Here is a 14,720-nt window from a genome sequence, read left to right on the forward strand (position 1 = left end):
TCAGACTGCGTGCGACTGTGGCCTTGATCATAAAGACAGTGATACTGTGAATCCTATGAATCCGCAAAACACGAGACGCTACTTGGGCCAATTTGCAGAAGCGGACAAACACGATAAGGAAGACGGATGAAGGACCGTCCGACGATGGATTTCTTCGTGAAAGAAGAGCCCGTGTAGTGAGAGATTAGATCGTGCCACAGGAAGAGATCCATGTAAACATGTTCACACTCTCACAGTTGAAGGCTACATTTACAGTAGAACATGCCTGAACACTGGGATCACATGACCACAACTTCACACACACACACACAGCACATGGAAGATCATGAGCACAGAGAGTCAGGACTGTAGCAGGGACACAAGTGTGTTTAAAAAAAGTGTGTGAAAAATGTGGTGTTTTTTGTCAGATTTTCTTTCTGCTTTTTTTAACCCTTGCATCTGATAAAATATCAGTTTGATACAAATAAATAACTTAGAAAAGCACTCGGAGAGTGCAGACATCCGCCAAGGCAGCTCAACACCCCAGAAATAGCGATTAAAAAAATAGGGATACCATCTACGGATCATGCCCAAAATTTAATCATTTGTTCCTGGTCCCGTTGTGGACATTTCCTGAAAATTTCATCCAAATCCGTCGGTGACTTCAAATTATGTTGCTAACAGACATATACCTCCTGGCGCAGGTCAATGATATGGTTCATCTCTCTTATTTGCAGTCTCCACCAGAGTGCACTTTAACTAAAAATTATGTATCAACTACATATTAAGTACATGAATGTTGTCTGAATAACAAATAAATAAATTTTTAAAAAAGTACTTTTTTTAGTTCCCTTTAGATAAATAAATAACTGGCCAATGCAGACCATTAAAAAAAGTGGCAAAAATCATGCAAATTAATCAGTCCATCTTATTCTACTATTAAGTTATTTCTAAAGTGTACTATAGTTTTCATGTCTCCTTTTAAAATATATCAAACATATAAAGAAATGACATGAGAAGTTTGCATTTTTACATATTTTCTGATAAATAACCCGTTCCGTCTGACGACATTTGCTATACACGTTTCAACGAGCGCAGGACAGAACCCCTTGTAACTTGATGAGGACATTTTCATGTCCCTGTCAAAGATAATCGTATTACAGCAGGACTGCAGGAGACAGGAAGTTTCAGAAGAAGACTCGACTTGAGCTTCATGCGCAGATTAATTCACAGGACTCCCCGGGAGAGGCGTTAATGTTAAAAATGACGGCCGACAAACGCGTAGGTCGTTCTTAGGACATCCAGTTACTGCAGCAGAGAGGACAGGAAGATATCAGAGTGGAAGTAAACCACAGTGGGAGTGCTCGGCTCTTAAAAACCACCTTCCGTCCACCACAGGACAGCAGCCTTTTTACACACTGTCACGTACTTATGTCTTTTGCCTCCCATTTGAAACCGCCGTCTGTCCGACATTCACCAGCGTCGCCATCTAACTTCGCCTGATAACACACACTCCCTAACCGCTGTGCCTGTTTAAACCGGCCTGATGTAGAACACCACAGTGAATGGGAGTCCTTTAGTAAGACGACGACAGCAAGAGAGCTTCAGGTCTCCTCCTGCCTGGTTATAATAGGACGACCCTGAGCTGCAAGTTTTACTACTGTTCTGGCCAACAGTCAGAGAAGCCTTGTAAGTTCTTGTGGATTGACATTTAAAAAATGACAAAGCCACAGCGCTGTGCTGAGGTTTCAACTTCAGCGATGGATAATAAAACAGTTCACCTTTTGTTTACATATTGAACTTCTGTGGATGCATTTTATGACTATTTCAATTAGTTTTTCTTTTTTTTTTGCCCTCCTGGATCATCTAAAAATAAAATTACAGGACGAGAATTTAACCCTGGAAATCGTCTGTTGTAAAGATCCACACAATCCCCATAATCGTGTGTGAGGCGTAGCCCCTAACCCTCAAACCCAGCAAAGAGCATGTATTAAAAACTGTTCATTTATTTATTTCAATGTGAAAACATGACATGAGAAAAAACAAACACTCAAATGCAGTTTTTAAAGATTCTCAACACAAGAAGAACAAAATGGATGCTCTGTCTGAGCCACGTTAACTGAACTACACTCCTCAGTGCTATAAATCTAAACCAACCATCTTCATCAGCGAGTTGAAAAAACAAAAAAACATTTCAGTAATTTCAATTTCTCTTTTTTTGGGGGGTGGGGGAGAGAGAGAGAACCTGGTACAACAGTTTCCCAGTGTTTGTGTGAAAACCTGTTCAAATGTCACATCAAAGAAAATCCATGTAAGGTCTCCTGGTTTGTTTGTCAGTCTGTTTGTGTGGTATTTAAATGTATAAAAATGATTGGTCCTGGAATTGTGAGTACCATGGTTAAGGGCGTGTGGTTTAGTCGGACTCCTCTGCAGAGCTGGCGGGTGTGGACGCAGCCTCCTCCTCCTCCTCCTCGTCTGATTCCTGAATGACATTTGGAGAAGGTTTGTTGAGATTGTGCTTGTATGCAACTACAGTATTATAGTTACTTTTATCAAGACAAAAGAAAATGAAGTTCTATTTGTGAGTCATACTTAGTCATACTAGTTTCAGTAGCAAACCTGAGCCTTTACTACACTTCCAGTTTAAAAAGGAACTGTCAGGTTGTTGTTTGTCTCCTGTGGAACCCTCATTATTCAACATGACATACTTGTATAACACACTTCAAAACTTGTTTATGATTTAAATGCACTGTATGTAATTTCTGACACACAGGGGTCTCGCTCTCTCTCAATCAAAACAATAACAAAGACCGAGTTGATGATGGAAGCAACATGGGATCATGGGAAATGTCTTCACCACCACTGCCGATGGAATTGAGGCTAAGTGAGGCTTTTTTTGTTAAGTTGCATATACAAAACACAAAGATAAGCAGCTCAAAAAGGGGGTGCCTTCAACAAAAGGTGAATAAAATGCAATGGACAGAAGTACAGTTTTCTGTGGAGCAAAATAGTGCAGGAAGAATGTAGAAATCTTAACGATTATATCTTCAAATATTGGACTTATGTGGTTGTCATGTACACAAACTGTTTTCACTTGTTTGTACACCATGTTTCCTGTTTTACCATCTTATAATGCATCCTGCTTCAGTGTGCTGGGTAATGAAAAATGATACTTTACCCTCTTTCTCTTGGACTTGTTCTTGGTCTTGCTCTTGCTCTTGCTCTTGCGGTCAGAGTCTGATGAACTCTCTTCGCTGGTCTCGATGAACTCACGGCTCTTGAAGCTGTCGTTGCCTCCTCCTCGCTCCTTGTCCTTGTCTCCACCGCTGGACTTCCTCTTCGTCTCTTTTTTAACTGCAGATTTCTTACTCTCCCTGAAGAAGTGCAGTTAAAATGTTGGCACGTCTGAATTTAAACTCTTTTGTGTCAAGAGAAAGTGAAAAACAACAAGATAAACCTTACTTTTTAGAACTTGAGGTCGAGGTTGAACCAGCACCACCGCCACTCTCTTTGTATTCTTTCTTTGCCTTCTCATACTGCCGCTTGGCCTCTCCTGCCTTTGTTTCCCACTCCTACATTAAAACAGACGAGCACAGAAATGTGACACAACACTTGTGCAAATGGCCTCTTTTAAACAGGATGAATGAACAATGACTACCTGAAGGAATCAATAAATAAAAACCATTATATTGTTTTCACATCTGAAGCATGTTGGCAGACATGAGTATCTCCCCCCTCTCCGCCCTCACCTCCTTATCTTCTTTTCCCAGTTGTCTCCACATCTCTCCCGCCTTCTTGGAAATCTCTGTGATGGAGATGCCTGGATTCTCCGACTTGATTCGCTCTCGGCTGGAGTTCAGCCAAAGCATGTAGGCACTCATTGGTCTCTTTGGGCCGTCTTTCTGCTTCTTCTTCTATTCAGATGAACGAAAATAAACAAAAACAGTGGTTAATGTGTGTAAATGTCGCCTAAATCTTGTTTATCGCAGTCTCCCTGCCCTCTCACCTCTCTGCGTGGTTTCCGTTCTTTTTTCTCCTTCACCACTTTAACTTTTTTAACCTTCTTCTTTGCGCTGTCATCATCGCTCTCGTCTCCTTCCTCACTGCTGTCGCTTGCCGAGGCCTTGCTATCGTACCTGATTGAAAATACCAGAAATAAGCGAAACCAGGGCATTAGAAATTAATTCCGACTGAAGAAAAAGATGAAGAACAAATGAAGAGATTAAAAAAAGTCACTTACTCTTCTGCAATATCATCGTCTTCTTCTCCTGGGTTAAACGACTCATCTAGACGGTGAAACAGGACAGAAAATCTCACAGTCAAACCCGCTGAACTTCTGAAACCAACACATATTCCTTACATTTATCATTCGTCACTCACCGCTTTCGCCATCCGACTCGTCGCTGTCATTGCCTTCCTCTCTGATCTTGCCTTCAGCCTTCATCCTCTCCAGGTAAGCATCGTGCTGATCCTCGTCCGAGTCGCTGTACTCGTCAGTTTTACCCTTCATGCCCTGAAAGGAGACTGCATGGTCAAAAACGCAACACAACGACACGCTCTCTCCACTTCAATGTGTTGATAGCTTTAGAGCACAACCTGTGCTGCTGTGACACAGATCGACATGACGGGCATTTTACACCTCAACCACACTTACATATTTATAACTGAGTCAGTGCTGTGCATTACTTTTTGAGTTATGCTTCTATGAATTATTCAACAATGCTTAGGCATTAACTCTTTCAAAATTGACATGTTTGCTGAAAATAACAACATCATTAACTGTTTAGTCTACAAAATCAAATGAGGGAAAACAAAAACAATGAAATCACCAAATACCTTTCACCCACAATGGAGAAACTGGATTAAGCCATTATGGCTTAATAAAATGACTGATCAATTATCAGAATTGTAGTTGATTAATTTCTATTCCAAATTCAGAGTGGAGAAACCACAATGGCTTAAAGGTTTAAACTAAGATATTTGAGGTTATATGACTTTTCTTATTTATTTTTCCCCATTTGTGTTGGGCAGGATATGCAATAAATGTGAAAACCTACAGTTAATTTAAATATAAGCATGTCGGCTGGATACTATGGGCATGGATGACTCTAATCTTCCTGTACTGAACCAGGTATATGTAAATATATAAATTTGCTCCGATTGGACATTAAATTACTATTGTCTACATTCACAGTAGATGTCATTAACCAGTCCATCGCTTTATTTTAAAAATCACAAATCAAAAAGGCTGCCGACTATTCAACCCTTTGATTTCATGTCTTAAATGTCGAGCTTCATTAGGTAATCTGGCAATATCTAGGAGAAAGTATTAAATAAATCATTAAAAGATTAAAAAACAATTTTCTTCACGTTCCATGCATCAGTATGTGCCCGACAGTGGAAGGAAAAACAAGTCATCAACACAGGTCTCATTAAATCACCAACAGGAAACGAAGAACAAGGCCATTCATTTTCTTTGACCTGCTCCGATGACCCCGTCACCATGGCAACAGATGTACCTGCTGTTGTCGGACAAACCGGCGACTTGTAAATATGTGAAAAGACTGCACTGATTGCATTTCCCATGTTAGGCAGCAGTCGTGAGGACAGCTGTGTGAAGTGTTAAAGCTCACCAGAAGCCCCGGGGGCCAGACCTTAGTCAGCACGACACAAACAAACCAGCACACAAAAGCGTGCACGCGCAATTAACACACACACACACTCCCTGCCCCCATGACCCATGATTAGTCACAAATCAGCTGAGATTTATCAGGATCTCCACCAGCTGCATCAACCACAAACCAAATCAAGAGTATTGGAAACAATTATCAGTAACAGGAACACAGATCAGCGGCACACCATGCAAGGAGAAGTAAATCCAGACAATTAAAAATCAAGTGTCTAATCCACACATGACGCCCGTGACCGTACCCACCTTCTTCTACAGGAGTACAAGGACAAACACACAGGAGAAGGGCAACAAGTGTCAATATCTGTGATGGTTCAAAATAGGTGCAATGTCTTTACTTACAAACTGAGAGGTGTTTAAAAAAAAAAAAGAAAAAAAAAGGGATTTACCTCTTTGAAACCTCTGTTCTTGATGTTGAGCTTCTTAGCGTTGACAAAGTCAAACAGTTTTCCGTATTCCTCTCTAAAGGCAAAGAAGATGTTGGTTACTTTGCCCGAAATCCATTCATGATTTCCCTCAACAGCAATCAAAGCTGGTTATATGTAATACATCAGCAAATGACATTTCTGTTATTGTGCTTGTTTACTTCTTAAACCTTTAAGTCACTGAATACAGTACGAGTTAGGTCAGATTAGTTTATGCACAACCCCTCATTGCTTTTATAAGCATGTGATGGATTAGTCTCTGGGGCAAAGATTTGGACCCAGATGTCACAGTTTGGCTAATCTCTTTGGACAGTTTATCTCCATATGCATGCAAATACATTTCTTTTAAATGACAGATTAAACTAGTAATGCCACTAATAAGGCTCAGAGGCTGCATGTTCAAATACAGAATCTGTAAAGAGAGATAATTCGATGCATGTCAGCGTCATAGACCAGTGGTTCAATGGTGAGTGCAGCAACATTAATGCAGAGGTGGTTTATTTTTTAATGTATATACCACCAGAAACCAGAACTAAGTGTGTTGAGTGGTCAGGATGAGATAAGATTGATCAGAAAGCTGAATCGTGAGTAATCAAAACCACTACAGTGCAGATACTGAAAAACTTTCCAAAACCACTTTTCATCCAGGTTCTGAGATTAAATACGATCATCGTCTTATTTTGCTGTTGGGTTTGAAGTGTAAGGCCAAGCAGCGCTGACAGAGATTACTTCAAATGATCTTCTGCACTTCTAGGATGTTCCAAGTTTGAGATTTTAGCCCCAAATTCACACACGGATGAATTGACAGCCCTCGTGTCCTCACCTCTCAATGCTGCTGAAGGTGTACTGGTTTCCCTGCTTGGTCTCAATCTCAAAATCAAAGGAACGTGTCGTGGTGGTGCCTCGGGCAAAGTTGACACAGGAGATCTCCTCAAAACGCAGGTGTACGGGCGGCTTGTGGACGTAGATGAAGCCTCTCTCCAGCGGGTAGAGGAGGCCAGAGGACGCCTTGTAGGAGCAGGTGATGCACTGAGCTCCAGAGTGTCTGTGGAAGAACGAGGCCTGTTAACTCCACGTTCTTACCTTACTAGAAACACATGTTGTAAAGAGAAGGGTCCTACCCTTGGAAATTCCCAGGAACAGTGATCTTGCGGTTGACCAGTGCCTTCATCACCCTGCTGACCATCTCATACAGTGAGCCCGACATATTCTTACTGAGTTTTCCCTCAAAACGACGCTCCACATCCTCCCTGGTAAACACACAATGAAGGACAGGTTTAGTTTTTGACAAGGAACAGAAAGAGTTGCTTGTGCTACAGCAAACATATGGATTATACTGGTCTGGAGCTTTGCCTCCCTCTAGTGGATGCATGCTGTGCAACCTACATGAGCGAAATGAACATACAGTAGTTTGGTAAGGCCTATTACTACCAGTGTAACAGACATGCTCACATCTAGCACATGATACACTTCACAATCACTGCGTTTAGTTCTTAACTGGCATACTCACTCGCTCATGTTGAGGGTGAGAGTGAGGTCTTCTTCCTTGGAGAACAGCAGAATCAGAAAGTGATAACGTGTCTGACCCTGCTTGATGGGAGGATCCAGACTGATCTATAATAGCAACAAAAAAAGACATAAAGCCTGATTTATTCTCCATCGCTCGACACTTGAAAAAAAAACAAAAAAACTTAGTGAGTACAATAAACGTGGGTGAATAGTGTGTTGGTTGCAAAAACTGAGAGAGCCACAGGGAGAAGGTCTGACAAGTGAAGATGGTCTCAAAAACTGAAAATAATACAAACCAATAAGTAAAATAAAATAAAATCCACTCACCACAAAGAACATCTGCCTCTGGTCCTTGTGTGGCAGCAGGAAAAGACGCAGGACAGTGGTGTAGGGAATCTTGTAGTCAAAGGTTTTACCATGGAGGTGAAGGAAGGTTGGGTAGATACGAATATCGTACCTGATTTAGAAGAAAACAACACATTCTCGACATCAGTGAGATAATAATATTGTTGTGATAACACACCATAAATGAGTAACATAAATGACTGAACCCTACCTTCCTCTGGGAGTGAGACACTGAAGCTCTTTGAAGATACACACAGCGTCTCCTGTGGCCTGGATCACATCAGCCTTAGACAAAACATTCTCGGCGAATGCCTGCAAAAAAGAAAGAAAAAAAGCACACTCATGAATTTTAAGTTTATTTTAGAACCTAGACTATCAATCTGTGACGACAAAAACAATAGAGAGAAAAAAATAATTGGGGAGATGCTTCCTCACTTCAACAGGGTCGACTCGCTCATCAGTCTGGCTGGGCGGGACGTAGAATCGGACCTCCATGAGAGAGACCTCAGTGTCATCGTTCTGGTGAAACTCCAGAGTGACTTCATTCTTCCCCGTGGCACATTGAGAGACGTTAGAAAGTGGAACCTCAAACGCAGTATTATCATTTACTTCGAATGACAACAGCGGCCCTGAGATGAGACAGAGGGGGGAGAACGGTCAGAGGCAGTTGTGAAATGTATTTTCAGCACTTTTTATTGTGAGCACAGTGGCACAGCTTCTGCATGGACTGTGCTATTAAACAGACAGTTTCTAAACCTACTTGTCATTTTTACTAGACAACCTACATTTCACTAGATTTGCTGATATTTAATCTAGTGTATTCTTACCAGAGAACTTCGCTGTTCCCCAGTTCCAGCCCTTCACACACATGTCCTTCTCCGTCAGCTCCACCTTGTAGTTAGCCTTGAAAAACTCAGAGATCTTTTCAAAGTCCTGGTAACGGTTGGTGGGGGGAAAAGCAAAAGAAAAAAGGACAAAGGTTTTTTGAGTTATTGAGTAAGTAAATGCACGAGCACTACATGGGTCAAAGCTTAGCACAACATCTTACAACAGAAAGGGGGATGGAGGCTAATTAATCACAACGCAATTACAACCACGCCTGCTGCTCTATCCTCTTGGGAACTCTGGAGGTGGATGTAATCCATCCGTCCTCCTGGTCTCCACACCAGACCTGACAATCAGCCTGTTTATTTATCCTGAAGGCTCACTTACAACTGGAAAAAAGACTCACACTCGCACACAGTGACAAACACATGCTCAATCACACACACACGGAGGCAGACACTGTCGTGGTAGTGCACACATGTGGAAATGATTGTGGTACGAGAGCGTGTGTGTGAGAGAGATTCTGTGGGAAACAAAGTTTACGCACCTGGATATTTGCCTATACATAAGGTTATTATAGCCAATTAGAGCCCAGAGTCTGTGTGTGTGTGTTTGTGAGAGAGATCAAGTTCATCAGTGTGTTTGTTAGCTTGGATTAAAGGATTTCTGAAACAGGAGAACATGTGAGAGCAGATGTTAAAATGCATAAAATCAGGCTTAAGTGTACAGTGGTGTTAATAAATGTGTGCATGTGCTCCTGCAGTGTCCTCGTCAGCCCTGATCCTGAGTTTTTTTATGCAATGTGACTGAAATGTCATAGCACTCAGGTCATTTCATGTCAAGATAAAGATGCACATCTCAAACAGCATATTTTTGGTAAAGCATGCTTTGCTTTGTGAGATGGAGCAAAAGTCTCTTGCAAATTATTAATCCTATGAAATGTAGGTTATTTGTAAAAAGCCCAGCGTGATGTCTTGTTTTCTTCAAACTGTCGAAAACAAAACGATTCAGTCTTCACTTATGTAAAACAGAGACACACTTCAGCTGATAGTTTTTAGATTAAAAGTGACAAGAACAAGAGTCAGAGATAAATCAAAGTTGATTGTTTTTATGGCTTGAACTCAATGTCAGATCTTGGTATTCGATACAGGAAATGGGCGATACTTGGTCCCTATTAAAAAAATGCAACCTCATCAACCAATTGTGTAAGCTACAAATAAATTGTAAAGAATGCCTATAACAAATGACACTTGTCACGGCATTAACAGATGACAGTTACGCAACACTCAGACTCTACGATAGAGATTCAGCATTTTATTCAAGGACGTCGCCGAAGAACAGATAAATCAAACTGTATCCTCAGCTCGCCAGTGACTAAACCTCTGGCCAACTCTTAATTGCCGACACTGGCTGTGTGATAATAAACAATGACATCACAGCCTGCCCTCTGAGAAAAGAGGATCCATCTCCACAAAAGAATTTGCTGATTAACCCCAGGAGACGCCGCCTCTCACAACACACGAGAGTCCAGGCTGTACCAGCTCCTCCATCGCAGTCTCTCACTCGTGTGCGGACATTCCCCACACACCCAGAGAGGCAGGGAGAAAAAAATCAGATGATAAAAAACAAACATGACCACAATTCTTTTTTCCTTGTCCGTCCTCTGAGCCAAATTGTTTCAGCGGAGTGATATAAACACTGACTCACATGAGCCGATGATTACACTGTTTATAGAACACACATGCTCGTGCTGGTTTCCCTCATTAATCCCATTAAGAGGTTTGGGGAGAAGAGACGACTCATTCACATAGTTTTGATGGCAAACCCACACATACGCACGCACACATACTAGTGGCGGACTTTTCGCAACGTGGAAGCGTTTTTCGGGGAAATGTCAGATGTGGAGTGGAAGTGGTCGGTTTGCTTGTGTTTCATTCTTCATCATAAACATAGCGCTGAACAAAACAGCACGGTGTGAGCCTATAATTCCCCACTGTCGCATGAGATTTCTAAACTTTAAACTCTGTAAAATCACTTCTTAATTGCAAACACTCAAATGATCAAACTTTACAGGGTCTGCAGGGTTTAGTCGTGCACATGCAGAACCACACTTACTGTGTCCCTGAAGCCGTCGTATTGGTAGACGTTTCCTGTGCTGGTGCCCAGTTTGATGCCATGTCCTAAACACACACGCCTCCACTGGGCCATGTTGAGATCACCAGCAGAGATGCTGTCCACTTTCCCCGTCTTGCTGCTCTTATAAACCACATTTTGTTTGCTGAATCTCAGCCGCCCATCATTCTGCAGCAGCAAAGAAACAACATGCAAAGAGACACAGGACTTTAGTTAAAATGTTTCCTTATGGTCAGAAAGAACATAAAAGCCAAATAATTAATTAGTTTCATGGAAAACATTCATTTTTGGAAGTGAAAGTTTCCTGTTTTACAATTCACCGTGGGACAAAACAGGCAATTCATTTCCAGCTGTTAATCACTGATACATTTTTGAACTATAACAATTATTTTGTCATGTCATTTCAAATTGTTGCCAATTGTACAGCAGAAACGATATATATACAGTATATATAAATATATATTAATTTTCAACTCCATGTTTTACAGCTATCGTAGACACTATCACTGGTTACAACACTTGCTGTCTGACCCAGGTGCACTGGCAGGGTGTATTTTGTAGGCACTGAGCTGCCTTGGCGAGGTCTGTGCTCTCCGAGTGCTCTTCTCGTTAAGTACATTATATAATATTTGCCCTGACTTTTCGATTGCTTTTAATCAATCAGGAACTACCCTGTCATGTTTTGGAAAGTACTGATTGCAAATTGACACATTACATAATGATTAATCTATTCATCTACTTAATTTGCTTATTTCTAATAAACCATGACATTTGTTATAACAGAAAGTACTGATATTTGTGATCCTGGCGATCCTCAGCGGAATGGAACCTTATTTTGGAGTACCTCCTACCTCGACCTTTTAAAGCAAATATCAACCAATCAATAGTTTTCTGATCTGCTTTCCATTTTGGTTCCCGTTTACACGTCAGATGAAAAAGAAGTAGATGAAGACACTCACCCAGGAGCCTTTAACTTCCTGGTAAATCTCGTTGAACTCCAGCGTGTCTCCCATCTCAACTCCAGGCGAACACTATCGTTCTACAAACAGACAGAAGAAAATGCATTAGAACTTCACACATTTCCACAAACATCTCGCTGTGGCACAGAGGAACCAAAAGAAAAACTTTCACTTTAATAATTTGGTAGCATTATCCCGAAAAACAAAACAGCATTACAAGTATCGGAATTTTACCTCGTAAAACTACAATGCTTTTATTGAGTCCAACTGAACTAGTTTCGTTGTTTTAATGTGTTTTGCTTCATGTTGTATCATTACCATGTTTGCTTTCATTTGCTTTGTGCCTTTCATTCTATTCTCGTAAAGCACTTTGTAACTCTGTTTATAAATGTGTTGTATAATAGTGCCATGACAACGACAACTATAATATGCTTCCAAGTTCATGCGTTTAACCAAAAACACTGTAAAAATCAATAATTAAACCATTACAGAGTTTCCCCCTTGGTTTAATGCAGTTAATGGAAACTTATTCTGTTGCCAAAGTATTTCACACATCCCAAATACCACATGACACAGCAGCGTCACATGACATAGCAGAGTAATTACATACTGCATATTTAACATTAAATATAGGAAAACGTATCAGTTTGACCTATAAGTAAATTGTTTTCCCTCACCAACTGTGAGCTAGCTAACAGTTAATGATAATGGACGTTAGCTATATAACAAACTCACTCAGTCTTACGAACGTTTCAACAACTTATTTCCTAAAGTAACATGAATCACCGCTCAACAGCGTTTATTATTGGTCTTCACTTTAAAATGAAAATAATATGCCAACTGCTATCTATTAACGTCCATGCTGCGCCACTAACAATAGCGATGCTAACTTGAGCTGCATCGGGTGGGCTTCTTTTAAAGCACGGCGTGCAGCTGTACATCTTCACTAAACGGTACTCGCTTTGAGCACCGCCACGCTGAGACGCAGCGTACGTAAAAATCGAGCGCTCCCACAGAGCGAGGCCGGTGTACAGAACAGAAGAGATGCCCGGAGTTAATTTTGTCAACGAAACACCAGTTAGTACGGAGCCCATGCAACACGTACTCCACGAACAGCTATAAACGTCAACAAACTGTGTTCTAAATAAGCGGCAAATACAGTATGAGTACACCAGGCCTTACTGTGAATATGATGAGTGGCTTCACCAGTTTCCCGCGTGTAGCATCGGGAGCTAGCGCTACGTCACAGGAAAGAGTCAGCGGATGTTTGTATTTACTTCCGCTTCGGTGAACTGTTTTCTAATTTTTGATTATTAAAACCTGATATAAGAAAAAAACACGCCGTGAAGTGTTTGGATGCATAACTATGTGTAATACACCGAACAATAACTCACTAATTTCAACGTTTGCCTGAGGAAAAAATGAACGTTGTTACTGAGTCTGCGCGTTGCAGAACAGACTGCAGTAATCACCCGTCACCACTTGGTGGCGCACGCCGTAATAGATGTAATCAAATACATTGAAAATGCTGCTCCATTCTAACGTCCGAACTGTAACACAACACACTATTAAACACAGTTAAACGTGTATTTTCTCCTGTAACATTTAACTGAATTAATCGTAATATATGTGTAATAGGCTGCATAATTTGCTGGTTATTTGAATTTTGAAATAAATAAAACTGCGTTAATATGACTGAAAAAAAGATCAAAATTATCAGAATTATCTGATTAACCTGTTAAAGATGACTGATTTCTTTTTTTCTTAGCAGGCCTCACATTTTCCACAACTTCCCTATGTGAGTTTGATTAAAGAAATACAACATAAAATAATAAATAATACAATTACACGAATACAACTCATAGGCTAAGAATAACACTAATACGGAAGCATTTAAAAACAAATTAAGGCTGCAGATGAGATAAACCGTGACATATTTTAGAGCCTTTATTAAGCCTGTTATTAATTTTTTGTAAAGTTTCAGTTGAAACTGCACCAGTGATTGTGACGCTCCTGGCCCACGGCCAGTGTGTGATGACAGTGAGTTCAGACATACCTTTTTTTTCTTTTGTTGTACGTTCCAGAACAGTAACACAGAGGTGATGCGCTGCACCAGGGTGGGCTGATGTTGGTATGTTGAGTGACAGCTGGAGGTGAGAGAAGAAGATCACTCTAATCCCTTTGTCAATAAAAAAAAACACACTAAAAGCTGAGGAATGAAGGGAGAAGAAAGAGACGACGTGGAACAGGCAAACACTTGTCTTCACCCTCTCCTTTTCTGAGAAACAAACACAGAGGAGGGAGAAAAACCCGCCGGATTATTCCTTTATGAACGCGTCTTTGTCGCAATTTATGTGAGGCCTCTTTAATTTTATAGGCCCGAGGCAACGTCTCATCTCAGAGAAATGTTTTCTCACCATTTAAATCAACTGAAAACTTTTTTTTTTAAATTCTTATTATTTCGAATTTGTATGTTTATTTTACGCCTCTATAATTTATTGATTTAAAGGGACTAAACAGCCAGCTCTCAGTGGAACACGTGTACTATTTCACATTTTTACTGTGCTCATCACATCAGCGCAAAAGTGCAAAATCTTATGTAACAAAATACTTTATTCATATCAGTGCAATATGCGCAATCCTCGACAATGTTTACATATTTCACTCCGGTTACACGCTGTATACAGTGTAAATACTGTTCTATTTTTATATCCTAATATTTATTATTTTTCTTTAATTGTTGATTTGTTTTTTTTGTTTTTTTTTACTGTAAAATCTGTAACACTGCACATTTCTCCGTTGTGGTATCTTATCTCATTTAAAATTGTACATCATATATTATGGTAACATGGTTTA

General features: G+C 40.5%; 1 protein-coding gene across 1 annotated transcript; it reads right to left on the reverse strand.

Annotated features, from left to right (window-relative positions):
- Positions 1-2,095: 2,095 nt before the first annotated feature.
- Positions 2,096-13,107, reverse strand: ssrp1a (structure specific recognition protein 1a). Its single transcript, XM_083891181.1, has 18 exons — positions 13,047-13,107; positions 11,865-11,944; positions 10,888-11,073; positions 8,775-8,880; positions 8,383-8,576; positions 8,159-8,259; positions 7,930-8,059; positions 7,604-7,707; positions 7,215-7,343; positions 6,917-7,138; positions 6,058-6,130; positions 4,360-4,492; positions 4,220-4,265; positions 3,986-4,115; positions 3,729-3,893; positions 3,442-3,551; positions 3,158-3,353; positions 2,096-2,461 (listed from the first exon to the last, which is right to left on the reverse strand). The coding sequence occupies exons 2-18, from the start codon at positions 11,916-11,918 to the stop codon at positions 2,393-2,395; spliced, it is 2,148 nt and encodes a 715-aa protein (XP_083747307.1). The 5' UTR covers positions 11,919-11,944; positions 13,047-13,107; the 3' UTR covers positions 2,096-2,392.
- Positions 13,108-14,720: the final 1,613 nt, after the last annotated feature.

This window comes from Microchirus variegatus (genome assembly GCF_963457635.1).
Source record: "Microchirus variegatus genome assembly, chromosome: 6".
Lineage (NCBI taxonomy): Eukaryota > Metazoa > Chordata > Actinopteri > Pleuronectiformes > Soleidae > Microchirus > Microchirus variegatus.